The sequence below is a fragment of the Lissotriton helveticus genome, chromosome 4_1, assembly GCF_964261635.1.
Source record: "Lissotriton helveticus chromosome 4_1, aLisHel1.1, whole genome shotgun sequence".
Lineage (NCBI taxonomy): Eukaryota > Metazoa > Chordata > Amphibia > Caudata > Salamandridae > Lissotriton > Lissotriton helveticus.
In genome coordinates, this window is record NC_136063.1 from 489,415,142 (window position 1) to 489,442,980 (window position 27,839).

At 43.1% G+C, this 27,839-nt stretch overlaps 1 protein-coding gene across 2 annotated transcripts in view; it reads right to left on the reverse strand.

Moving 5' to 3' along the window:
• The window catches only part of WWP1 (WW domain containing E3 ubiquitin protein ligase 1), a 1,173,512-nt gene that overhangs the window by 23,678 nt on the left and 1,121,995 nt on the right, over positions 1-27,839 (reverse strand). For both annotated transcript variants that reach the window (XM_078687073.1, XM_078687072.1), the window contains exon 23: positions 5,835-5,907. In XM_078687073.1, the coding sequence (XP_078543199.1) occupies positions 5,835-5,907 (73 nt within the window). The remainder of the gene's footprint in view (positions 1-5,834; positions 5,908-27,839) is intronic.

A 27,839-nucleotide genomic window follows, 5' to 3' on the forward strand; every position in this document is an offset into this window, starting at 1 on the left:
CTTACGTCAAACTCTGCACTTTCAAGGTATAAATATGCCCACACTTGTCCAAACAAACAAACACACAGTGGTTTGGAGCAGTTCGACTATCTACTTGCCCGACGCGCCCTGCTGCAGTAAGTGCCGAAGGAAGCCGACCCTCCAGCTGACGCACTGAGAGATGCTGTACTTTCTCCAGCAGAGAAATCCAGCTCCAGTGTTTCCAGGCTACCCTTGCGGGTTGCTGGGAGATCGAGTCCTGAGAGAGAGATACCAGACCTCCATCATTCTAAACCAAGGTACGGAGCTGATTAGACCCTAAGAGAATTCTTGGAATAGATTATTGGCAAAGAATACTAAAACTAGGCTACACTTTACTTACTTCTTCCCTTGTACTAGACCTAGGTTAGGTACACCGGGGTAGGCGTATTTTAGAAGCACCAGTTGAGTACTTTTAGTCATTATTTATCACTGTATGTATTTTATGTATTTTATGGCTTAGAAACCATATCATGCTTTTACAATATTATTTTATAATACTCTTCGTACTGTACGCTTTGTACTTTACCACAAGTATTACGATTGCAGCAGTTCATTTCTTATGCTTGAGAAAGAAGACTGTTCAATAAATACCTTTTATTGAAAACTCCTGTCTCTCTATTTCTCTGCACCTCTGGTGAAACGAAGCATGCACGATTGACTGAGTGAAATAACTATCAATTGTTTCCGCGACTCTAGAGATATATTTCTTATTCTTGGGAAACAAAGTTGTCATGTTTTAAGCGGTTGTCAGAAACTAACCCCTTCTTGTTCGTTCGAGAACGTTTCTAGTGACCTCTGAGCTAGCTCGCATCAAAAACCCACTGCTAAGAACAACCTATTACATTTCTCAAGTTTTCACCCACGGCCTCTCAGAGAGAATCTCCCATTCGGGCAATACTTGCGTTTAAAACGGAATTGCAGTGAGCTATCCGATTTCAAGAACCAGGCACAAGAACTTACTGGAAGACTACAAGAAAGGGGATACCCTGAACGGATCCTCAAAAAAAGCTGCAAAAGAGCGAGGAATCAAAACAGGGACGCCCTCCTGGAGGACAATCCCAAGGAACCAGCAGAAAATATACCATTGACGTGCGTCATGACATATAACCCCATTTCTAATGCGGTAAGTCGCTCCATTAACAAGCATTGGAAAATTCTCACCAGCAACAATCATGACTGGGTTAGAACTTTGTTCTCCTAAAAACGGGCGAGAAGTCTGAAAGATTCATTGGTCCATACACGCCCTAGCAACCGAAAACAGGGGGAGGATCAATCAATCAATCAATCATGCCATTTGTATAGCGCACTACTCACCCGGGAGGGTCTCAAGGCGCTTGTTCTGAATGCATGGGGCTTTCCACCCATCACAGGTCATTACCCGTGTGGGGGCTGTAGCATATGCCACCTCACAACTGCAACAAAGGTCTTGGACCTGGAACAGGGGAAACAATGGGCCAACGAAAACATACGAACTGTAACTCGCAAAATGTGGTGCACCTGATTACCTGTCTGTGCGGGTCAAGATATGTGGGTATGACCACAAGAAGAGTGAAACAGCGCATTGGGGAACATCGTAGTAACATAAGATGTCAAAGGAATACCACTAAACTGACTGCGCATTTCCTACAATTCAACCACACCCCAGAAGACGTAAGATGGACCATAATAGAACAACTCGAGAACTACTCAGGGTCGCAAGATCTCCTGTTCGAGAAAGAGCAACGGTGGATTTATCGTTTGTCCACTCACCAAACAGGGCTGAACGATAATATCCCATGGGACACCGTGATGCGACGGTGATAAGTCTCCCTTCACAGTTTCATCGGTTCAAGAAAGCCGCTAGAGAGTATTAGGCCACCTTTATTAGTAGGGTTGTTGCCACACTTGACCTATTCACTGTTACTAGTAGGATACCTTAGCAGGACATCACACATGGGAACCCCCTGACCTTAGTCCAAAATGAAGATAATAGGATCAATCACTCTATCTATACCTATATTGGGGTCCTGATAAAGGTAGATTATTTCCCTAGTTTGTGTAAGAGCCGCTATGTTTATCGAGGAATTCCCCTCCTTTACCGTCTAAACACTAAACATACAATAGAAATGATCACCAAACACATGCCCGAATTGCTGTTTTTAGGCATAAATCAGCATTCGTCTGGGGCTTGTGGCTTCCAGCTATAGTTTGGTCAACTATTCTTTTGTGTTCCCGGTAGCCACGCTAAATAAAGTTTTTTGTAATTTAGAGCGTTCCCCTTTAAGAAATACATCCAGTGTCTTATGCCAGCCCGCTGTATGACGTCACGACCACGTGACCACTATTGAACATTTTAGCTTCCGCGTTGTGCTTTTTCCGGCAACATTCGGGCCACGGACGCGCTACATATAGGTTCGCAAGAGGGCTGCCGTCAAATTAGAAGTAAGTGGGGAGTAACATCTAGCTGTTAGGTTTATGCCACGCGCTTAGGTTTGCCGGAATGCACTGCCCGATACTCTGCAAAGGGCGCGGTTTTAATATGCCACTCTACTTTTAACATTTCCAAGTGAAGTGATCGTCTCAGACACTCTTTTCCACATGTGCTGGTGTCAAGTGTAGTGCGCACCAGGGAGTCGCATTGACAAGAGTCGCCCTGTGGGTTTCAAGATCTGCACCTCATTAACAAGAGGCACCGTGTGGGGTTAAAGAATCTGCACCACTCGTAGCCTCGCGCGCTCCTTTTTTCAATTCTCCAACAAGCTAATTTCGTGGTGATTACACACTTTTTTCGGCAAGAACATAATTAACATTACATTACTGTGAGTATGAGGCACCATGAAGGGATAATGTTACTATGACAAACAAGTGATATTGCCGTACATTCTGTTTCACGCTTCTATAGGATAAATTTGGCGTGTAGGTTACCCCCGCCGTGAGCCCACAGAAGCGAGACATAATTTGTCTACAATTAAGGATTTTTAGCAATAACAATATGTTTTTCCATACTGAGGTGATCGTTCCACTCTGGACACAGCAAATACTCTGAGGAGTGTTTAGGTGCAAGCACTGATTAACCATACCAACCTAGTAGACAAGATCATAATCATGGTAGCCCTGTCCTAGCGAACTTCAGTAAGTCTGGAATTATTAGCATGTTTAAGGCATGCTTACAAACTAATCACGCATGATACATTGTGCAATTGCTATAACTCACTATTGCACCACACTTTAAATATGTTTAACGCACATTGCCAACACAGGGCACAATACGGAGTCTCAAGGGCGGAAGATGTATGAGCGAAAACCCACGGTTGCAAGAGTGAGTGTGAGCTTGCACTCATTGCGTGGGGAGCAATGGATTAACATTGATGTTGCTGTGCGCTGCATTTCTTTTTATCTCTTCACAGGGTATTGGACACTGGGAAACTCCAGGACTGTCCACTAAACCGTGAGTTAGCTCCAACAGCAAATTCAACCCTGAGGTTAGGATACGTCTTAGCGTGTGTATACCGCCTGGTCCTGATGAAAGCTCGGCTGAACAAGCCATTTTGAGCAGAAACATGTCGACCATTTTTTTACACTAAGGACACTATTGGTTCAATTTTGTGACCTTTTGGCGTCCGCCTCACTTGTTTTTAATGAACGCAAGCTGGTCTCTTAATAAAAAGTCTTTTTGGGACACAGACTGCCTTCTTTTAAAACCTTCACTTTTCACTATTCACAACACAAAAGCCAGCTCCGCTGTAACATCAGGCGTTGGAGCACAACGGGAAGACATTCGGTCTACCTGGTGGGAACCCCATGATGAAGCATGTCACCGACCAGGTCGGTGAGTGAGGGTTCTTCATACTAAACAAGAATTGTCCCCTCACTAACCCGTTCCCACCCCTTTCTTCTACAGGGAGAGTAACCTTTTATTTTCACTTGGATTCACACCCATGATCACTCTTTTGTTGTTTAAGTATATTTAGAAGGGGTTGAAGAGTGCTACTTTACCCTATCTCTCTCTTTGTTGAAGCGCTAGCTGGCACACACACAATTAAGCCTAGTATATTCGGTAGAGACCTAGTCGACTTCAGTCCTACGTCTAAACTACAGGATATACTATTCCAATGCGCAGAGCCTATTCGGAATATAGGAACTTCACTACAACACGAGGTCCAATTTGGGACATCAGCCCCTTCTACCACCCACCGTGTGAATGCAATAAGAACATTCAATCCTGTGGCTAATGTCCACAGTCGCCACCACTTATTTGCATAGTCTCGCAGCCAGGTCCATGAAGGCACTTATTCCATCACAGAGTTGGAGAGGCACGGCGGGCCTGTCCCCTGGTCCTGAGGAAGTTCATGACTGCATTGAGGGAGGTGAACACTCTGTGTACCCTCATGATCAACTCTCAGTGGGGCCAGGGCATGTAATTTCTTCTTCGCCTCTATGAATTCTCCCCTTGCTGCTTGCACAGTTGCAGTAAAATCGCGATAGAAGGCAATCTCGTTGCCTTGGTAGTGTGTGAAGCCTTTTTCTCTGGATAGGCGCAAGACAGAGTCCCGGTCTCGATAGTTTCAAAGTTTTGCGATGATCGGTCTTGGGGGTGCTCCCAGGGGAGGCCTTGCCTGGAAGGATCTATGAGCACGATCAGCAAGTGGGGACAGTTGTTCGCCGCCAAACACCTCCCGTAACATGATCTCCTCATAGCTTTCGAGATGACGTGTTTGTGGACTCCAAAACGCCTGTTATGCGCAAGTTGTTCCGGTGCTAGTAGGCCTCCAGATCCTCATTATACGCCTGAGTAACGGCTAGGATTTGGCCATATTGAGTTATTTGCGAGTTAGGGCCTGCAAGTCATCTTTGGTCCCAGAGATAAGCTGTTGCGCCGTGGTCAGGCGTGTGGCCTGCATATCAAGCATGGTGGCAATGGTGTCCATACGGATACTCAGGGCATCTATTTTGCCGTCTATAGATTGCAGGCTTTGCTGCATATCTAACAGTGTAATCTCCAATGAAGTAGCAGCCTGGGAGGATGGCTCCCGCTCAGAGAACGAATTTGCATGCTGGGAAGGCCTGGGCATTTTCTTTGCCTCGAATGTGAGTTTTGTATGTTGTCTGTCCGCCTTTCCCATGATAAGCTTTTGTAGCTTCCCAGGCGCTATGTAAGCAGTCGAAGCACCACTGTTCTGTATTGCCCCAGTAGTGCACCTTGTACCATGGTCAGCTCCTGAGGGGGAAACACCCAACCCGTAGCTGACGCTGCGGGCCCAACCCGCCATCAAATGCACTGTGAAGTTAAGACTCCTAGCCACTGCACCCGGCCCTCAATAGGGTAATCACCCCGCACAATATTGCTGGGGAAGAACAGTCTCCGCTGTATTGCAGCCCATTCTATTCGTCGCAATCAGCAGTGCTGGGCCCATTAATCGCAGCATGCCTGCTCTTTACCGTACCGGTGCCAGGTGAGCTATTTCTCCCAGGTAATCCTCCTCTACCTCGGGCGTGCAGCACAATGGTCGGGGGGAAGGTGAGAGCCAGGCCGCCGCCCGCACCTAGCCGAGCCAGCTGCACTAGGCCGGTGCTCTGCAGCACGGGCCCTGGCCTCCTCCTACCGCAGCTGCATTCCTCCCGCCACCGCCTACCTCAGGCCAGAGCAAAGGAGAGGAGAGCCAGCCCAGAGGCCGGCACATTCAAGAGCCGGCCGCTTCACACATGCGACCCACAACACCACTTCAGTCGCGCCGCTTACTTTGAGGTTCATGGATAAAATTAATTACGCTTTCATAGGCATCTATTTTTTTCAAATTTAACAAACATTTGTACTTCTGAATGCAACAACTTACCAAGTATGACTTCTTGGCAACCAGGTTTCCTTGCCAACTTTTTCAATACAAAACTTCTGTGGACCATTACTTCCTACAAATTGATGACAAAGTTGTAATTAGCAGAAATTAAACAACCTGTTTATTGACTCAGCAAAGCAATTATTTTTACTCAACCAGCAATGAAAAACATCCCCATGAATATAGTCAGAATGTGTCAAAAATGCATTACCTACACTGTAAATGAAAATAATCAAAAGCAGACCAGTACCCTGAATGGTCAAACACCATTTGCTTGCCTCTTGCATGAGTGTCTACATCAGGTCAAACAATCATATAGATATATAAAGAATGATGGTTGGTTGGTACATTGTCCGTTTCAAATAAGCAACTCTTCCTTGTAATTCGACTGGCAACAACTCCTTGTAACTTCACTGCTCTGCTGGATAAAATATGAGATGCTGTAAATATAGGGAAATATCAGTGACTCAAGCAGGATGGCTAGTTGTCGTGAAATTGTACAAAGAATCTAAAATGCAGTTTGGTCAAGATCAGATAATTTAATGAATAACTCACGAAGGACACAAATTGCATTGATATTGGCTTGAACTATCTCTGGGAGCAACGGAAATATATGAACTGTTATTCAGAAAATGCCCCTGTGACCTACTCTACGTAGGTATGACGACACGTAAGGTAAAGATCAGAATCATGGAGCACAGGAGTAACATCAGGTGCCAAAAAACCATGACAAGATTCACAACACACTATGTGGAAAAATGTACTGGACTGTATTGGATAAACCATGCATCCCCACTACGACACGAGACCCAAAGAAAGTCCTTTTCCATAGAGAACAAAAGTGGATTTACAGAATCTGTAGTCATGAAAAGGATGAAAAGGGCCTCAACGATGAGCTATCCTGGAACACTTTAAGTAGGTTATGAAGAGGGATGGATATATATGTGACATAAACAGGAGGACAGACCAAGCTCAGTTGAGGTTTACACTGCATTTATATGGAATATGCATGGTACACCAGCCAGTAACCCTCATGATCTGCTAGGCAGAACAATCTTAGAATTGCTTACACTTACAAAGAATAAAACACTATATCCCATTTCTAGGTGAGAGAAGAAGGTACAGATCCCTAGCTCAATGGAGGCGAACACTGCATATTACATGGGATATTTTCCTAATTATGCCCAAATCATGCTTAGTGGATATATATAATATATTATATATATATATATATAAAAATCACAAAGGATTCTCACAGTATGAAGAACCGGAGGGACACAAAGGGGAATCCAGGTAAGTAGCTTTATTTTATCAAGTTTTGACATGACTCGTTTCGACACAAATGTCTTTTTCAAATGCCTGCTGACAGAAATGCTTCCCGCCAGCTCACTTTTAAATATCACCATCCGTTCTGTAAAAAATACTTCACCTGCATATGATTAATTCAAGTATACAAACTTGTGATATACAATACACTTAAGCAGTACGATGAATGCCATTGTATTCCCTCAATGTGGTTAATGAAGAAGAGACCATTGAAACTCGCAGATCATAACAATATGTTGATGGAACTGATTGAATTCTGTCTACTAAATAACATTTTTATTTTTCAGGGAGATCTTTCCAGGCAGGTAACTGGGACCGCAATGGGTGCCAGCTATGCCTATTAGTTCGTAGGCTGGTGGGAGGAGCAGGTGGCCTGGTCCACAGCCAATGACATCTCGACTAAAGAGATAGTAGCCTGGTATCGATACATTGATTACCTTTTTCGGATATGGAAGGGGTCAATCAATAAAGCAGAGGAATATATAGAACATCTGAATCAGAATGATGCTAATTTACGATTCACAGGGGAGATCAGTTCAGTGGCAGTGTACTATCTGGACCGGAGGGTGGAGATACAGGATGGGAAAATGTCAACAGCCCTATTTAGAAAACCTACGGCCGGCAACAGTACGATGCATGCCACCAGTAGCCATCCACCCAAACTGAACAACAGTATACCCTATGGGGAATTCTTCAGGTTAAAACGTAACTGTTCAAGAAAATGCGATTTGGACACAGAAATCAAGGAGAGCTTTAGCAGATTTCTAGCTAGAGGATACAGAATAGATCTTTTAGAAAACACCTTAAAGAAAGTGGAGAATTTACAAAGAGACAGATTAATAAAAAATACGGACCAAGAGAAGACCAAAAATCAGAAAGAGGGAAAGATCCGCATGGAAACTACTTATTCAGAAGATGTGGAAACTCCCCAAAAAAATGAGAAGGAATTGGCATGTGTTAAAAACCGATACAATCATTGGGGCAGATATTCCACCAGCTCCATTGATTACTTTTAGAAAGGCACGGTCACTGAAGGATAGTCTGATCCATAGTCATCTAGATGCAATTCCATCTAGAAAGGGAACACTAAATGAAATGCGAGGTTTTTACCCCTGTGGTAAGTGTAAGGCCTGTGCTTTTAGCAAAAGAGTACTTACCTATGTGAAGGGAATAAAATCAGGCAAAAGATAAACGAATTTATGATCTGCCAGACCAGACATGCGGTCTATTGCCTGAGGTGCCCGTGTGGCCTAGGGTACATAGGCAGCACAATCCATAGTGTGAAAATAAGGATACTTGAACATATGCGTGCCATAGCGAAGAAGGATTTTAATTATCCAGTTGCCAGACACTTTGCTATTAAACACAAAAGTAACAGGGTTCTATTACAGTTTTTTAGCATTGTGTCCCAGCAAACATCAGACGGAGAGACAGAGTGTTGAAATTAAGGAGATTGGAGTCGCTACATATAATCGACCTTCAAACCAAGACCCCGAATGGGTTAAATAGTGGGGAGGAGCTGATAGTACATCTGGGGGACCTAGATTGTGCAACAATGTGTGTTTTTTTTTTAATGAGCAATTGCATTAGAGGGTTGAATGCGACAAACTCTTTTCTGACTAATATTTTATTGATGGGTGTCGATACATGGCTGTATGTAGCAAAAATAGAGGGAAAAATGGCAATCTTCACATGGGGATTGCCAAATGCCGATCCACTCCGAGATTATTATTTTTAAGCAATGGTAAATTAATTTTGTAGAAACAACAGAGTTTAATTGTAAGCTTTAATCACACAATATCTCATTGTGAGAATATTTGAATATCAAATTGCAATAAGGCACGTTTTGATGTTTGAAAAAAAAAATATATATATATGACTCCAAGACCCATAATGCAGCAGCTTAGAGGGAGGAGCGCGGGGTGCTCAGCAGTCCCTAAGGCGGAGGAGGGGCAAGAAATCACCTGATGGGAAGTGGTCATAGCAGACATCTTTAAATCAACTGACCCCCAAGAAAATGAAAAGCCACAGAAACAGGCACTGATGAAGCTAATGGAAAGCAGAAACGCGTCTGCCGAGCGTTTCTTTGGACTTTGCACACGGAGCGTTTTAATATTAATAAAGCCTTTTCCAGTTTATCCCGGAGCTGTGTCGCACTCTTTTCTCACCTGAAGGGAGCCTGGGATGTATGTATGTATGTATGTATGTATGTATGTATGTATGTATGTATATATGTATATATATATATATATATATTCGAACACAAACTGACCTTTCTCCGTCAGAAATTGGCAAGCACGCTGGTAATCCGATGTTTTAAGATTTTATTTGGCAAACCCCCCTCACCCCAGACAGAAAAAAAATAAAATAAAAATAATGTATATATATATATATATATATATATATATATATATATATATATATATATATATTCAATGAAAAAACCATAGGTTTGAGACCATATATAGTTAGGTGAATATTTTAATCATACAAAACCAATGAAATTCCCATTTGAGATGTCATCAGTGATGTCATTAGAGATGTCATCAGTGATGTCACTGACCATGTCATGAATGATGTAATATGTGACATCATCAGCAGTGGATTGCGGGTGCGCGAAATATATAGTTAGTGCAACTAACTATATATGGGAATTTCATTGGTTTTGTATGATTAAAATATTCACCTAACTATATATGGTCTCAAACCTATGGTTTTTTCATTGAATTTTCAAGGTTTTGTAAATGCAAATACCTAACTATATATGGTCTCAAACCTATGGTTTTTTCTGTGAATATATATATATATATATATATATATATATATATATATATATATATATATATATATATAACATTTCTATGGCAAAATGAAACCCCTCATTTTGTTCCTTTTCAAAATAAATGTATTAAGTGTTAACACTTTATTCCAATCAAGATGATTCTGGTGGCCATCTTGGGAGACTGCATATCAGAATTTTTTTAATGAAATATAAGAGGATTTGAGAAGTCACTCAAAATGTGCCCTAATTTTTCTTTCTTCAGCACTAATCATAATTTCTATGGCAAAATGAACCCCCTCATTTTGTTCCTTTGCAAATTAAATGTTTTAAGTGTTAACACTTTATTCCAATCAAGATGACTTCAGGTGTGCCATACTTTTGTCATAAGTAAGACTGTTAGCGCTCTAGTTGTTCTTTAGAACACTCTGGGACATTCTGTCATTGGGCTATAGTTGGGCTACATCTGGCTGATATTTGGGCTACATTTGTTTTTTTTTGTCTCTGGTGGCCATCTTTGGGCTACATTGGGCTACATTTGGGCTCTAACATATATATAGCCCAATGTAGCCCAATATATATTTTTTCAAAGTTAATTTTCGTAAAAACCACTGTAGCACATATCTTGAGACATAGCAAAGGCACATCGGGCTACCAGTCCCTACAATTTTGCCAAGTTTGGTGAAAATCCATTCAGCCGTTCGGGCTAAAAGTGAGGCCAACCGCCCTATGGAAATTAAAATGGGGAAAACACTTTTTGGGACCCCCCTTTTTTCTCGGCCCCCACTTGACGAATCCCCCCCAACCTTTCAGGGAAGGACCGGAGAGTAAATGTGCCATTTTCAGGAAAATTTCAGCCAATTCCATCCATCAACGCCAAAGTTATTCAACATAGAATTTTGAAAAATCCCATAGGAAAAAATCCTAACTATATATACCTACTGGCGACCGCCAGTAGGATATAGATATATAGATATTACCTACTGGCGGTCGCCAGTAGGTATATATAGTTAGGATTTTTTCTCTATGGGTTTTTTGAAAATTCTATGTCTAATAACTTTGGCGTTTGTGGACGGAATTGGCTGAAATTTTCAGGAAAATGGCACATTTTGTTTCTGAGCAGCCCTTGAAAATTTGGGGGGGGTTCGTCCAGTGGGGGCCGAGAAAAAAGGGGGGTCCCAAAACGTGTTTTTAACATTGAGTTTTCCATAGGGCGGTTGGCCTCACTTTTAGCCCGAACGGCTGAATGGATTTGCACGAAACTTGGCAAAATTGTAGGGACTGGTAGCCCGATGTGCCTTTTGTAGGTCTCAATATATGTGCTCCAGTGGATTTTGAGAAATTAACGTTTAAAAAAAGATATATATCTGTAACAGCGGACCGGTTAGCGCTCTGGTTCGCGGACTTTTCGCGCAACGGAGCTTTGTGAAGCGAAGCTGATTGGTTCTCCGGCGTCTGTCAACATTCCAAACAGTCCGTAGCGGCCGCCATCTTGTCTCTCGGTAGGATCGAGAGACAAGAGGAGGTCAAAACAAAGGGGGAAATAACTATAAGGGGGCATAGTAGATCCTCGCTGACCCCCTAGGTTTGATGTGGAGGTTTTAAAAGGGCCCCGCGGGGCAAAAAAAAATAATAAAAATAATAATTGAACGGCTGAATGGATTTGCACGAAACTTGGCAAAATATTAGGGACTGGTAGCCCGATGTGCCTTTGCTAGGTCTCAATATATGTGCTCCAGTGGATTTTGAGAAATTAACGTTCAAAAAAAGATATATATCTGTAACAGCGCTCCGCTTCGCGTAACGGAGGTTTGCGAAGCTGATTGGTCATTCTGTCACTGGGCTATAGTTGGGCTACATCTGGCTGATATTTGGGCTACATTTGTTTTTTTGTGTGTCTGGCGGCCATCTTTGGGCTACATTGGGCTACATTGGGCTTCATTGGGCTACATTCGGCTAATTAGCAAATAGCTCATCGCAAACTAGGAATGGTAAAGAATCGCTATTTATTCCTTAAAGTTCGCTATTTAGGAAATGCAAATAACTTTGATGATACATATGGCGGTTCATCTCTAACAAGATAAGAAGCATAGGGATAGATTTATGATGACTGGCGCATCACCAGGGATGTGTTAGTCATTCTGTGCCGCTGTTCCGTCACCTATGGTGTGCTGCATTTACAATGCGGCGCATCATGGGGCAAAAACAGCACAGATGCGTGATGTATCTGTGCCGTAAAGGTGGCGCATTGCTGGAGTTGTATCGCAAGTGTGATGAAGCTCCAGCAAGGGTCGGGGGTGCCCCTGTCGCAGGGTTTCTGTTCTCACACAGAACTGTGGACAGAGGATTGGAACCTCGGCGAATTAGGGTGTCCCAAAACTCACGTTAGTAATCAAAAACTATTTAGCAAGCTAGGTACAGTGTCACATTGGATATAACAAACTCTCAATGTTTAGACAATCCAGAATATGAACTTATAGTACCTTAGGATACGTGGAACTCATGAACAGTCGGTCGTTATATATTTCTTAGAAACCAGAACATGGAGTTAAGAAGAACACATGTGTATTTGAAATGTTTATTTACTAATGCCGTCTTCTCAGGCGTAGTACCTTAGATAATAAAAGTACACATATTATCAGTAGCAAAATTACCAGCATAGTTACTAGTACATAAAACGTGAATGGTGATAGTATGTTAACATGCTGTAAATGAATAAGAGTTAGCAACACTTATAAGCAGCCGCGGGCCGTGGAGGGAGTTACGGTGAGGCAGGGAGGCGGGGAGGGGGAGAAGCAGGGTGGAGAATACAAGTACACATATTATCAGTAGCAAAATTACCAGCATAGTTACTAGTACATAAAAAGCGAATGGTGACAGTATGTTAACATGCTGTAAATGAATAAGAGTTAGCAACACTTATAAGCAGCCGCGGGCCGTGGAGGGAGTTACGGTGGGGCAGGGAGGCGGGGAGGGGGAGGGGCAAGGTAGAGAGGGCTCCACCCTGCTTCTCCCCCTCCCCGCCTCCCTGCCCCATCGTAACTCCCTCCACGGCCCGCGGCTGCTTATATCTCACCCTCCCTAATACACATATTATATTATTTGCTAAGAAGGTCTCTTTGTGTTGGTTTAGGGCGTGTCCATACTTTAGTGTCTTAGATTTGAAGGAATCACATCAGCATACACCAGCTCTCTCTTCATGTGAACCGCATCAACTGTTGTGTATGTGTGTTCGGCAAAGCAATATAAAACCCGCCTCATGCCCAGAATTGGCAGAAGTTGCACTTATGTTATGAGTATGAAGTCGTGGAGATCAGACCTCATAACAATTCTGTATCGTGTTGTTCTTGAAACTTTAGCACTCGCTGTACAGATATAGTTTAACAAGTAAAGCAGATAGTAGACCAATAACATATTATTCTCATGTAAACCACGATGAACTACTAGGTGGAAAGCTAAAGCAACAACTAAGTGTCGTGTGCAGAAGTTGCAAAAAAGGAAAAATGGCGTTTAAACCGGTAATGAGCCCATGCTAACTTAACACGGTGTAAAGATATCCAGGACCTAGATGACACCTCCTCATGATCCGGAAACGAACTGAATAAGATAATAGAAGTGCCATCTCATGAGAGCAGATTGCAAGTTTATATGTGGACGGTCCGCAAGGTAAAGCATTAAAAACTAGGAAAATTCAATGCTAAAGAAAAATAAAACAGCCAAGTACTTTATCGAGTCTTAAGCCAATAGGCAAGGTAAATAATAAAAACTTGACAAATAAGTCAATGAATTGTCAATGAAATGCTAGTACTCAGCATATCAAACATGAAAAAGGTCTATGACATAACTGTGTATGCAAAATAAGCTGCAACAGCCTCCAATAGGAAGTCACCGTCTTCATCCGAAAACAGTTCAGCCATCCAATTTAAAAGCGGAAAAGAACATACGTGCTCTCCCAGCACCGGATCCTCTATCACCATCAGAGGACAGCTCGGTGGGTTTTCAAGAAAGCTGTGTTCCAAGAAAGACTGTGCTGCCGCCAGTAAATTCCAGGGACCAAGTAGTCCATGCATCAATGCCACAGCCATAATCCTTTCGCCAGGACAAATCAACTCGTGAGTAATGATAGGAGTCATCAGCTGATTAAAGTCGACGTCAGGAGAAACCGGTCCGCAGAGACACAAATCAATGGCCCAATCGAAATCACAGGTCAGGCAGTGAAATACAGGCTGGACACAGGTGAAGTAGGAGAACCGAAAAGATAATCCATATGCCGTGCTTAATATCGCCAACGGCATTGTGCCATAATATTCTAGCATGCGATTGCGGAACAGTGTCAGCAGCTGCAGGGTCGGAGGTTGCATAGGAGGGACATCCATATTTAAAAATGTAAAAAAGCACAAGAGCGTCCGCTGGTAATGCAAGTAAAAATGCAATCCACGAACCAGAGTGGAGAAAATGGAATGAAAGGGAGCAGGGATGACTCCAAAGATTTTCTCAAATGAAGTCACGAGACCACTGGTAACAACTTTAAAAAAGTGTGCCAGGGATTTTGTGGAGGATGCGTTAAAGATAGTCGGAAACATGTTGCTGAAATTGAAAGGCAAACCTGTGTACGGGTGTTCGCTATGTGAAGTACGAAAGTTTCACGGGCCGAACTCAAGGCCACCTCTCTCTGAGACAAAAGAGCTCTTATTCTTGTCATGCCGTTGAAACGTGTCCCAAGGTTGGTATTTGTGGCCAGATTGAAAACTCCCTATGTTCATGTGTGGGAGGAAATAGAACATTTCTGCAGCAAATAACCCGTTCACTTACTGTTACGATAAAAGGAATACTTTTAATTAACTCAGAACAATCTTCATTATTGAGCATCAAATAACTACCATTTTCCAACAACTTGAACGTGGGGATGATAGCAGGAACTGGCGTGCCTTGCAACACGCAAGCCATATTTGGTCGGTGTTTGTTGCATGAATCGTGTAACTGTATGTGCCTACACATTAGTGAATGATCTGGCGTCTCAGTGCATTCCTCTCCATTCAGATAAACTTCTTGATCATCTTTGAAACATCTGTATGTGTATGGAAGCGACCAGACCTCATGAACAAAAGCACTACCTAAAGGTTCATAAAGACCTATTGGTATATATTTCATACAATTTGAAAACTTATATAAAGCAAAAGGCAGCGTTATTAAACCGTGGATAAGGCATGTTGCCAAAAAACCCGCAATCCTCTGCTGATGATGTCACTGAGCATGTCATGAATGATGTAATATGTGACATCATCAGTAGTGGATTATGGGTAATAGTATCTCTAGTTTACTCCCCTATAGCTGTCTTTCTTTTAACATAAGTGTGTGTTTCCTTCCCTTATACTTACTGTTTTTGGTTCGCTTCCAGTTCGCGTACCAGCGAGCGAACTAGGAAGCGAACTAAGAGAAATAGAGGTTGGCACAGTTCCAAATATTGTACCAATTTTTTAATAACGGGGAGGTAGTTCTGAAAAGAACTTTTTTTTTTATTTTTCTGAACATTTTTTTACTGTTTTTGAATTTTTCGGAACAATTTTATATTTTTTTGGGTTTTTCTTGGAGGGGGCAATGAAAACGATTCATTGTAAAGGGCTCAACAGGAGCAACAAAACAAAAAAGAAGTATTTATTATTTTGGGCGTTTCGGACAAACTTGCATATGATAGTCAATAGCTCTGTTGATCAGAGTGATGCTTCTTTCTCCGTAGGAAATGAATCCATCGCAAAATACGCAGGTGTGTTTTACTTCACCAAATCTCATTTGTATATGTGGCACCATCTCCCTGCCCTCTGGTCCCGTTACTTCCGGTACAACAGATCTTCTGGCCATAATAGGGAGATTATCTAGGTCGTTCCGAAACTGTGCAGCACTGTAGTTGTTAGGATGCCACCTAGTCATATGGCGATGCATTGTGTAGTTTCCGAAACTGTATTTTTTGTCGGTCCCTCTGGACAGTCTATCTTGACATATAAGGCAAGTTACGTATCTTGCATTTACTTTTTTCTGACCTTTGGGAATTTTAAAAAATTGCCAAATGAAGTTTTCTTTCCGGTGAGACGTCTTGGGCTGCTCAGGCAAAAACTGCCTCTCTTCGTGCTCGTCCTCCTGTTCCTCTTCTTCTTCTTCTTGTTGAATTACAACTTGAGCAGGTGGTCCACTCTTCCTTGGATGTGGTGGAGGTGGTGGGGAAGCACCAGCTGAAGCTACTAAAGAAGCCATTGCTCAGTGATCACAAAGGGTCTTTCTCTCACAATGATGAAAGTCAGAGTGAGGAAAGAAGGAGGGATTTTCATCATTTGGGAAAAACAAGAGTTCTCAACCAATCAAAAGTGTTCATTTTAGATTATATGACCTAGTCTTACATCATTAGGAAACCAAAAGTGAAATGAACCAATGAAAAGTGTTATTACCAAGTCACATGACTTGCTGTGTTTACGTTAAGCGCTTTGCAGGGCCTCCCGGTTTGCTTCCAGAAACCTGCGCTTTGGCACTCGCTTCGCGTACCAGTTCGCTAACGTAGCACGTCATATGACGTATCAAGCGACAACGTGGAACGTCATGCGGACGGGAGGCGTCACGATGTTGTTTTCTAACGCGGCACTTGCGGTAAAGAAACGTTTACCGGCTCGCGGTCTATTTCGCGGCATCAAGGTCAGCTAACGGGAAGCTTCCCGATTCGCGAAGCGGGAACGAAGAAAAAAAAATATTTAAAAAAAAAATTATTCATAAACATATAAAATATATTTTTGGATTTAAAGAAGAATACATTTTACAGCTACAGATATTAGCTGTTAAAAAACCAATGAAATTCACAGAAAAAACCATAGGTTATAGACCATATATAGTTAGGAATTAGCATTTACAAAACCTTGAAAATTCACTGAAAAAACCATAGGTTATAGACCATATATAGTTAGGAATTAGCATTTAGAAAACCTTATTTTACTCACACAAAACCATTGAAATTCCATATATAGTTAGTTGCACTAACTATATATCGCGCACCTGCAATCCACTGCTGATGATGTCACATATTACATCATTCATGACATGGTCAGTGACATCACTGATGACATCACTGATGACATCTCAAATGACATCACTGATGACATCACTGATGACAACATCCAGTGACTGTATGCTTCTGTAAAGTTAAAATATGTCTTACATATTGAAGAATGAGTGGATGTATAAGTGTCTGGATGAAGGATTTAGTAGGTGCATGACTGACTGTATAAGTGAGTGATTAAATGTGTCTCACTGAGTGCATGGGTTAGTGACTAAACTGTTTTAAATTGTGCATCATTGTGTCTGTTGTTTTGTAATCTGATGCATGTGTTGATCATTAGCTATATGACTAACTATATGGGTTATTGATTAGTTGCCCAAGTATTTGTATGGGAGACTGAGTGTGTGTGTGGGTGTCTGGGAGGTGTATGACTCTGTGCATAGATGTGTGAGCAGTTGATTCACTAGATGTATGGGTTCAAAAGTGCATGTGGAAACATCTGTATGGGCGGTTGACTGTGTGCATGAGTGTATTGGTGAGTGAATGGATATCTCAGTGCTACATGTCAAAGTAAGTACATATGTAAAACACAGTACATGTGATAGTTGACATATATAAATAACTGTGCATAAGAGCCAGTGAATGTGTGAGTGGCTGTATGGATTATTGTGAACTTGTATCAGGGATTGTATAACAGAGTAAATATGTGTTATTATATGTTCCAATAAGTAAGGTGTGTATAACTATATAGTTGAGGAAATCGAGGTGTGATTGATTCTTTGCAAGACTGACTAGGTGTGTGAGTAACTCCATGGATGAGTGACAGTCTGTGAGTGTCTGTTTACACTGAGTGTATCTAAGGTTATATTAGAGTCTGAAGAGGTTCATTGTATCATCACATGAATGATGTCATCAGTGATGTGATCAGTAATGTCAAATGAGATGTCATCAGTGATGTCATCAGTGATGTCATTTGAGATGTCATCAGTGATGTCATCAGTGATGTCACTGACCATGTCATGAATGATGTAATATGTGACATCATCAGCAGTGGATTGCAGGTGCGCGATATATAGTTAGTGCAACTAACTATATATGGAATTTCAATGGTTTTGTGTGAGTAAAATAAGGTTTTCTAAATGCTAATTCCTAACTATATATGGTCTATAACCTATGGTTTTTTCAGTGAATTTTCAAGGTTTTGTAAATGCTAATTCCTAACTATATATGGTCTATAACCTATGGTTTTTTCTGTGAATATATATATATATATATATATATATATATATATATATATATATATATATATAGGCTTCACAATAGTAATATGGACCACTGCAATATGGCGCCCATAGGTAAATCCCTCTTTGGTTTCAATGACCCATCCCTTGGTGTTTAAAAAACGTCGCCTATCAGTGTAAAATGTACACACTGAGGAAGGAACCTTTCCGAAACGCGTTTATTTGCTGCGCTAAGAACAATAAATTAAGATTGCGAGAATCTGACCCCTAGAGTGCTGGTATCCTTTCCCAGAAGGGGAGGAACTTTGGAGCCAAAATAAATAAATCTAAATATATATATATATATATATATATATATATATATATATATATATATATATAAATATATTACCAAAGTTTGCTCAGAAATTAGGAACGCACTCCAAAAGCAGGTAGGTCACAAACCATTATTTATTGAAGAAAGCGTCGTTTCACCCCGTTTTTTTATCGTCCCTTGCCTAACATGTTTCGAAGTTCCATCCGTCTTCATCAGAGGCAAACGCGAGCAGACAGGAAATTGCTTGCCAAACACAGTCCTCTGTGCATTCCTTATTTTTATAGGCCTCCAGTGTGCCCTGCTCAATGGCCATCTTTCACAATGTATGCTGGGACTTGTGGTTTCCAATTATGCAAATATGTCCCTCCGGTGGGTCTGCCTGCATACGCGCGGATTTCAGGATGCAATTATAGCCCTCCAGTGGAGTGAAATCAGCGCGTATGCAGGCAGACCCACCGGAGGGACATATTTGCATACGTTGTGACCTACCTGCTTTTGGAGTGCGTTCCTAATTTCTGAGCAAACTTTGGGAATATAATATATATATATATATATATATATATATTTATATATTTTTGGCAATGAAAAGTTTCCTAGACAAAAGACCTCTAAAATTTAAGAGACATAATGAAATGCTATTGGAACTAACCAGCTTCTGTTTGAGAAACAACATTTTTTTATTCTCAGGGCAGCTGTATTTACAACTCCAGGGGACCGCGATGGGCACGTGCTTCGCCCCCAGCTACGCAAATCTTTTCGTGGGCTGGTGGGAGAAGCACGTGGCCTGGGCGGGAGAGAATGAACGGTGGATGAGCAACATCATGTTGTGGACCCGCTATATCGATGATTTATTCTTGATATGGCGGGGTACACAAAGTGAGGCTGAAGAATATGTAAGAGACCTTAACAACAATAGTCAGAATCTCAGCTTCACATGTAGTATGAGCAAGAATGAAGTCTTCTACTTGGACCTTCGAGTCTATGTCGAAGATGAGACCATTCAAACTGCAGTCTACCGTAAGCCCACAGCAGGCAATACCATCTTACACTCAGGAAGTTATCATCCGCGGAGTGTAGTTAATAATATCCCACTGGGGGAGTTCTTACGTATGAAACGCAACTGCTCTTCACGCAAAGAATTTGAGAAAGCTAGAGGGGAATCAAGAAAAAGATTCAGACAGAGAGGATACTGTGAAGGGGTTCTTGATCAAGCTGAGACGAAGAGCGATACAGTAGGAAGAAATGATCTACTGATAGATAAACCTAGAGTAGACAAATCAGGAATCAGAATGATCACAGATTATTCAGAAAAATCTCCAGAGGTTTTCAATATCATGAGGAAAAATTGGAAAATTTTGAAAACAGACTCTGTGATAGGTAAATCACTCCCTAGCTATCCCCTCATCTCTTACAGGAAAGGGAATTCATTCAAGGATCACTTAGTCAATAGCCATTATGAGTGCGGAAAAAGGAGAAAATCAACAGTCTTGGGTTTCTTTCCCTGCATGAAATGCAAGGCCTGTAAAAACTCACACAAGGTGAAGGAATACCATGTGCCAGGGAAAATGAATAAAACCAAGATTAAAAAATTACTTAAATGCAATTCTGAGTACACAGTGTACTGCCTGGTGTGCCCGTGTGGAAAGAAGTACATAGGGAGCACAGTTAAACAGACCAAACTCAGGGTTTTAGAACATATGAGGGCTATTACTACAAGAGACCAAAGTTACCCTGTAGCCCGACATTTCGAGGCAATGCACAATAGCAATAGTAATTTGTTGACCTTTTTTGCCCTGGACCAACTAACTAGAACTGAAAGAGGAGGAAACTGGGTGAAAAAGTTACGAACCCTAGAATCTAGGTACATTATTCAGCTCCAGACCAAGACCCCAGGAGGGATGAATAACGAGGAAGAAATGTGGACACATATCTAAATCGTTACTATCCACAATAATTATATGAACTGAGACATAGACAACTTTGAGAAAAGAAATCTGCCGACCCAGAATATGAATGAAATGATCTGATCTCACCAATGTAGAAATGTGGTAATGAAAGCCCATTCAGGGCTAGATTGGAGAAACCACAATTAGCAAAATTAATATGTCACTAATCCGTGATTTATTCGATGGAACTCTAACCATGTGTTGGGGGACCTAACGAAGTAACGGTACTGATGTGATAGGCGATCAGTAATATGCAAAATAATATTACTCATACTATCATGAGCACTACTAATTAATCAACTTTTGCATACATATATTCCTAAAAAAAAGATTATGAAGTATATGAGTGTTCAAAGCAAGCAATGAAATACTATAATGCTGTATTCCTTGTGATTGATTACATATATTATTTAACCATTATAAGATGGCCGCCATGAAACGTGATGGAATCATATGAATTGTGCCGTTTTTTATGTTTATGTTTTATGCACGTGACGAGGAAGTCACCACGATTTTTAGTTAAACCACTTAAAAAAAAGTATGCGGGATTACACTGACGAAGGCGGCAACGGCGAAACGCGTTTGTAACCTTGCCAAAAAACTGCAGAGAAACTGTAATAAAATCTTGGCAAACCACGCAAAAGAGGCTTTGAGTGCTCTTATTTGGGAAACGAGTCCAGAGGATTGAGGGACTTGGCGTTACGAAAATATATATATATATATATATATATATATATATATATATATATATATATATATAAATACATAAATATATATATATATATATATATATATATATATATAGATATATATAATAAAAGCGCTCTCCTCCAAATACGTGACCACGCGCATAGGGGTCCCGTTCTGGAAGATGAGCCGTACATCATACAGAAAGTTCGGTCCACCCGTCTTACAGAATAGGCACCCGGAGGATATGTTCTAGTCCTAAGAATAAGATCCGTTCACATGATCGCCTTCTGTAGTCACAAGACAGGGAGCAGAGACTCCGTTAAGAGAAGTCCAGACACTGGCATTTGGAGAGGCAGTGTCTTAGCGGCAGACTCACCTTGACGAAGTGAGAGCGAAAGTAACAGAAGGGGTACATTCTCTGTAATTTTTATTGTAACGCTAAAGTAGGGACTAACCTGGGGGGATCTACTATCTCTTTCAGTAGAACACAGCTCGTGATAAAAGCGAGTGCAAGAAGGGAAAAATAGTTTATAATGACGTTTATCCTAATTCAGTATGCATTACCTTCCATTTCTGACTAGTGTGTGACTATAGAGAGCCTAAAATTAAGGTAGGAAAGAAGGGTATTGCATAGGGAATCTTGCAGTCCTGACGAAAGCTGGAAAAAGACACAGTTACCGGCAGAAACATGTTGACTTACATGCAGAGAGGAAGAGTGAGTGGTTTGGTAGCAAACTTCTCAGCACACTAAACCCACATTGATGCCAGAGTGGGATTTAATATAAAATGCACACAGAGTGCATCTTCGGCAACCGACCAGCCCTGGTGTGGCTCTGTAATGGCTGCCGGCCACCTGCCACCACTACACAGGTTTCTGGACCCGTGGGTAGAGGGCCTCCGCTCTCTGGGTCCCAAAACAAAGACCATCCTGGGCAGCGGTGTTATGCCTTCTCCCCAGGATTGCTGGGTCCACGAAGAGGAAGCTTCAAAGGCCTAACACTTTTGTAAGCTGTCCCTGCCTTTTGCTTCCCCCAGCAACTGGCTCCCACCGGTCTGACTCCCACTGTGGGTGGGAGAATCAGCGGGAAAATAGAGTTAGGAGAAGAGGTGTGCCCACCTTTGCCAACCCAACACCTCAGGTGGGGAGGCAAGGTGAAGCACACATCTCAGTCCCCTCCTTCTTGAAGCTGAGGGGAAGCAGTGGATTAGAGAGGTTCATGCCCCCCTCCCAGTGGAAGCTGGCTTAATAGGGGGTGTACCTACCCCAAGGAAGGGAACCATTGGTCCCGACCTGCACATCCTTGTGAACGCCCCTAAATTTAGTATTAATGGTTAAACCTGCATTTTGCCTCTCAGATTTGAGGACGAAAGAAGGACCGAAGACCCGTACTGACCCAGGAAGACGAGGATACCAATTGCTTTGGCCCAAGCACTAGCAGCCTGTCCCGCCATCGACCGGACTACAGTGGCAAGCCCACCGTGTCCAGCAGCCAGTACCTGCCCTACGCTCATCTACAAGACTTTGTCTCCCATGAGCAGCGGATTTGCCCAACAAAGACTCCAAGACTAGAATCTGGATGCAGGTGGCTCTGCAGTTCTGCACCAGATGTCTATGGCCCCAGTTTGAGTGGCCTAACACCACGAGGAGGTCTCCATAGCGATCCTGACCTGGGATCTGGTGATCCCCGACTTCTCTCAAGCTTTAAGCCAACGTCTGTAGCCTCAACCTGAAGAAGACCTGACACCAAAAGGCACCCCTGCACCCGACACTCCACTGCCTCGGGTGGTCCAACCAAAAGTGTCCAGTCATCCCCCAAGTATCTAACTTACCTGTCCAGGCAGTAGTTGCCTTCAGGAAGCCTTCCTGACTGAGCCTGTGGTATCTTTTCCAAACCGGATATCTCCATGGTAATGCACTGGGTCCCCAAAGTCTCCTTGGCACTCTGCATCCGGACACCTGAGTGCTGCTGGTGGTGTAACTCCTGAGCCGATTGTTGGGCCCTGCAGTGCTGATCCTAACCCCAGGAGCTTTGCTCCCACAGCCAAGTGGCATGCTCGGAAGCAGCACCTAACCAGTGCCGCTGGTGGTGCAATGTGAGTGCCTAACTGGGTCTTTGGGAACCTTGGCTCTCACCTCCAAAAATCATACTTGTAAGTCGTTTACTAACCTGCAAACCGTTAAAACTCTTTTTTCCCATAGGAAACAATGTTAAGAGTTTCCTGTTCCTAAAAATGTCTGTGGTGGCCTACTGTTTTGTATGAAAATAAAGTAAGTATGCTTTACCTAAGAATTGTCGTGCTTACCTGTAAGTGACCAACTCTAGTGTATGATATCTTGGCATATCACCCCAAGTACTCAAAAGTGACTGAAAAGTAACCTAAGAGTAATCAAAAGTAATCTTACTGTATTTTGAGCTGCTATAAAAGTAATACAAACCTGTAAACGATTGCAACACAAACTACAATTGAATTTCGGTGTACAGCCTTGCATTTGAAAGTATTTCTTTCTTACTTACCTGTGCCAAAGAGAGCTAATGGTACTTGTTTAACTTAGACTCTGCTAAACCCCTGGGGATTCCCTGTACTCCGTGCCCGCTATACCTTACGTTGGTATAGTATATTCAGAGCCAGCTTCCTACACCCCAGATTTAGAGCTATCAGTTTTCCAAGAGACTGTTTTTTAGGTCAATTAGTACCAAAACTGTCATCCTGCCACAGCTGAAACCAACAACTTTTTCAAAGGCGGCACTTTAAAAGACCTCAAAACTGAAAGAGAGGCAAGGGACAGTGTAGTACGAAGACACCAGCTTGACTATAGCCAATCACAGTACCACAGATGCTGCAATAGTCGGAAGAGGCATCTAATAATGGGCCCTGCCAATAATCTGTAATATTCCCTCTTTAAAGTTCTGTACCTGCTCAACAGATGAGCTGACAGAGGGGATGTGGGAACCTTTACTGAGGGAACAAACACTCGACATTAGTGATTGCCATTTTTTTTCTTTTTATAAACAGTGGGTACCTACCTCTGCAGTCATCCTCACTCTGCCCACAGGCATTTAGCCATCCACAAACACAGCACTGTTAAGTTAAGCAGTGCAGGCGGCGAAATGTCCATCAGCATAATAAATGTGACACGAAGTCCGCATACTAGCTGTGGGACAGGACTGCCTCGCCTAGGAACGGGCTCAGAAGAAAAATCTCATCTTCTAATCATGCTTGGAAGATGATCCATGCTGCTTTCTCTCATATATCAAATGTTTTATTGAGAGAGAGTAACTCCTGGTTTGAGAGGGGGTACACGTCCACACTTATGGATTTCAATGTGCTCTTCATAGAGGAATCCAAAAGGTTGGCCTCCCTCAACCAAATTGCTTTCTGGTGCCTAAAAGCACACACAGAATAATATACAACCTCACGAGACTTGCCCAGACACCTAAATAAGCCTGAGTGTGGATTTGTGACTATCAACTGCATTTGGAACATGGCTTTAAGTCTGAATATTTCTTTGGAGACCTTGTAAAAAAAAACTGATAATTGTCAATCCAGAGGAAACCTTGGCTATGTTATGTGTATTTGTATAGTGCACAACTCAACAGGGAGGGTATCCTGGCTCTGAAGTAGGAGCTGTATGGGCTGAGCCGTGGTTGGGACTAGGTGAAGAGCCAGGTATTCAGTTTCTTGCAGAATTCAAGAACTGAGGAGGCGGTTCTGCTGTGCAGGGGAAGGTCATTCCAGGCTTCAGAAGTGAGTTAGAAGGTACGACAGCAGGATCTTGTTATGCTTACGGAGGTGGGACAAGTAGGAGTCTGGCTGAGCAGATGTGTGTAAGAAAGTGGCTCTGTATATACATGACCTAAGAAAGGTACAGAGTGCACAGAGTCAACACTCCCCAGAGGTATGGCAGAAGCTAAAGTTAGATATAACCTTACTCTCTAAAGTGGTAGCTTGGTCGAGCAGTAAGGCAGTATCAGAGGACAGTGTAAAGCATTTGTTGTACACAGTCAGCAAATGGTCTCACACACTCAAGAACTGAACTCCAGGCCAATTGCTTTTTATATAAAAATATTTAGTTACTTTATTTTAGAAACACAGTAGGTATCATAAATACTTTCTCAGAATGAGATGTTGCAATTGAATACTTTCAAATAGCAATAGAATTTGGAATGCAATAGTTACAGTTGTTGCAAAATGCAACACAAGTTAAACACAGAAATACCAATGAGCTCAATAGGAAGTTTTAAGTTAATGCAATAAAACTACTTTACAAATGTTTTTCTTACTCAGGGCTGGATCCTGGAATCAGCCCTGGTGCATTTCCTGTAAACAGTTGAAAGACATGGTTTTTGTTACACAGGCGATTTTTAAGGAATATTTGTAAGTTTTGAAAATCGACACTTAGAAAAAAATTCTGGCAAAATCCAGGCAATGTATCCCTATGGAGGAAAATTGAGTTAACAGTAAATCACGGTTATAATTACTTTTCAGGTTGAGTCCTGGGCCCAAAGATACAGCACTGTGATCTCTCCTGACAGCAGGTTAGTATTTTCATTTAGCGGCTGATTTTTAGTGAATATTTAAAAGTTGCAAAACACAACACTTAAAAGAAATTCTGAGTGAAACCCAGCCAATGTTACCCTATGGAGAAAATCAAGTTATCGGTCTTTGGGTAAGTACTCGGCTGGCAGAGTTAAGGTTCTGAGGGTAGACGTAGGGGTCTCCCAGGATCAGGTAAGTACAGTTGTTACAACCTCAGTGGCACATGGGCAGCTGGGTGCAGAGTGAGGCGGCCTAATGTTATCCTATGGAGGATAGGGGGCCTTTGGTTAATGGCTGCTAGCAGGCAGACCACGCGGCTGTGGGAGCTGAGCTCCTGGTCACTTACTCAGAGACAGTGGGGAAGTAGAGTAAGTTAGATGCTGCACTCCCAGTGGCATTCGGGCGGCTGGGTGCAGGGTGCTTTTGGCCCAATGTATTTCAATGGGAGAATTGGAAGTTGAGCAAAGGCTGCAGGCTCCGGGACAGAGATTCTTCAGGTGCGACCACCACTTCGAGAGGTAAGTTGGGATCTTGGAGGCTAGGTAGGCACCCAGGAGTTGGGCACAGGGGGCCGTGGGGCGCAGAGTGCAGGCGTCTGGAAATCTTACCCTCAGCTGGTCGCGGTTGGAGGGGTCCCTGGTTGTGAGGCTGCAGGCGTCGCAAGGAGCATTGAGGAGGGGTCTTGGGTGCTGGATACTGGGTCACAGGTGCCGTGGGACCGTCCTCATGGTCTTTGTCCACTCAGGCATGGGCCGGGCTCGGCGGGTGCAGAGTGTGCTGGATTCGCGGTTCCTGGCTGGCACCAGGGGTTGTTGCTGTTTGAGCAGAACCACTGCTCGTGGGAGCCCCAGTCTTTAGTTAAGCAAGGCAGTCAGGTCCTCCAGGGTTTTCGAGGTTGCTGGCCACTGGAGATGCCGGGGTTTAGCAAGAGCAGGTTCAAGGATCAACAGGCCGGTAGGGCTGGGGCCAAGTCAGTTGGTGTCGTCCTCTTGTTAGAAGCTGCACAGCAGGCCTTCTTTCTTCTTCTTCTTGTTCTCGTTTCAAAATCGGGATCTGAGGAAGGAAGGTTCAGGGTGCCCTTAAATACTAAATTTAGGGGCGGTACAGGTAGGGCAAGGGCAGGGACCAATGGGTACCTGTCCTGGGGTGAGTACACCCCCTATCCTGCCACTCTCCAATGGGAGGGGTACAGGAGCCTAGCTCTGATTGGGTAGGACTCCCCATCTTCAAGATGGCGGAGCTTGTGCTTCAACTCGCCTCTCCCACCTGAGGGGTGGGGTTGGCAGAGGCTGGCACATCCCCTTTCCTCACTTAGGGTTTCCCGCCTGTCTTCCCGCCAGAGTCGGGGTCAGAACCGGTGGGGGCCAGTTGCTGAGTACAGCATGTGGCTTGGAGAAGCTCACAAAAGGCGGCATGCCTTTGAAGCTTCCCCTGCCCATCCTGGGGGAGGAGGCTTGGCACCTCGTCCCAGGATGTGCATTGTTTCAGGCCCCAGAGAGCGGCAAGCTCTTGACCCAGGGGTCCGGAAACATGTCTGGTGGTGGCAGCCTCGGTAGCCACGCAGTCAGGATACTGAGAGTTGGTTAGGTTTCACAGGGCATCTCTAAGATACCCTCTGTCGTGCATTTGGCACTAAATCCCACACTGGCATCAGTGCGTGTTTAATGTGCTGAGACGTTTGATATCAAACTTCTCAGTCTTCAGTGTAGCCATTATGGTGCTGTGGAGTTCGTAATGACAACCTGCCAGCACCATATACTATTAATGGCAGCACTGCACTTACAGTGCCCAGGAATGGCCCTAGGTATTGTAGGGGCACAGGGGTCATGCACCTGTGCCCACACCACTGGTATAGTGCACCCAGCTAGAGGGGTGACTGAGGTATGCTAGAGCAGTGTGTTTGTGGGCATGGCACACAGGGATTTGTGCCATGTCGACTCTCTTTTTAGTTCTGCACCAAGACACTCAGCCTGCAAAGGCAGTGTGTGAGTGTGAGGGTACAGGTCCCCTAAGGGTGGCACAATAAGTGCGGCAGCCCTTAGGGGTCTCCTCTGGTCACAGTGCCCTGGGTACCTAGGGTACCACTTACCAGGGACTGACATGTGGCAAGAGATGCCAATTGGGTTTAG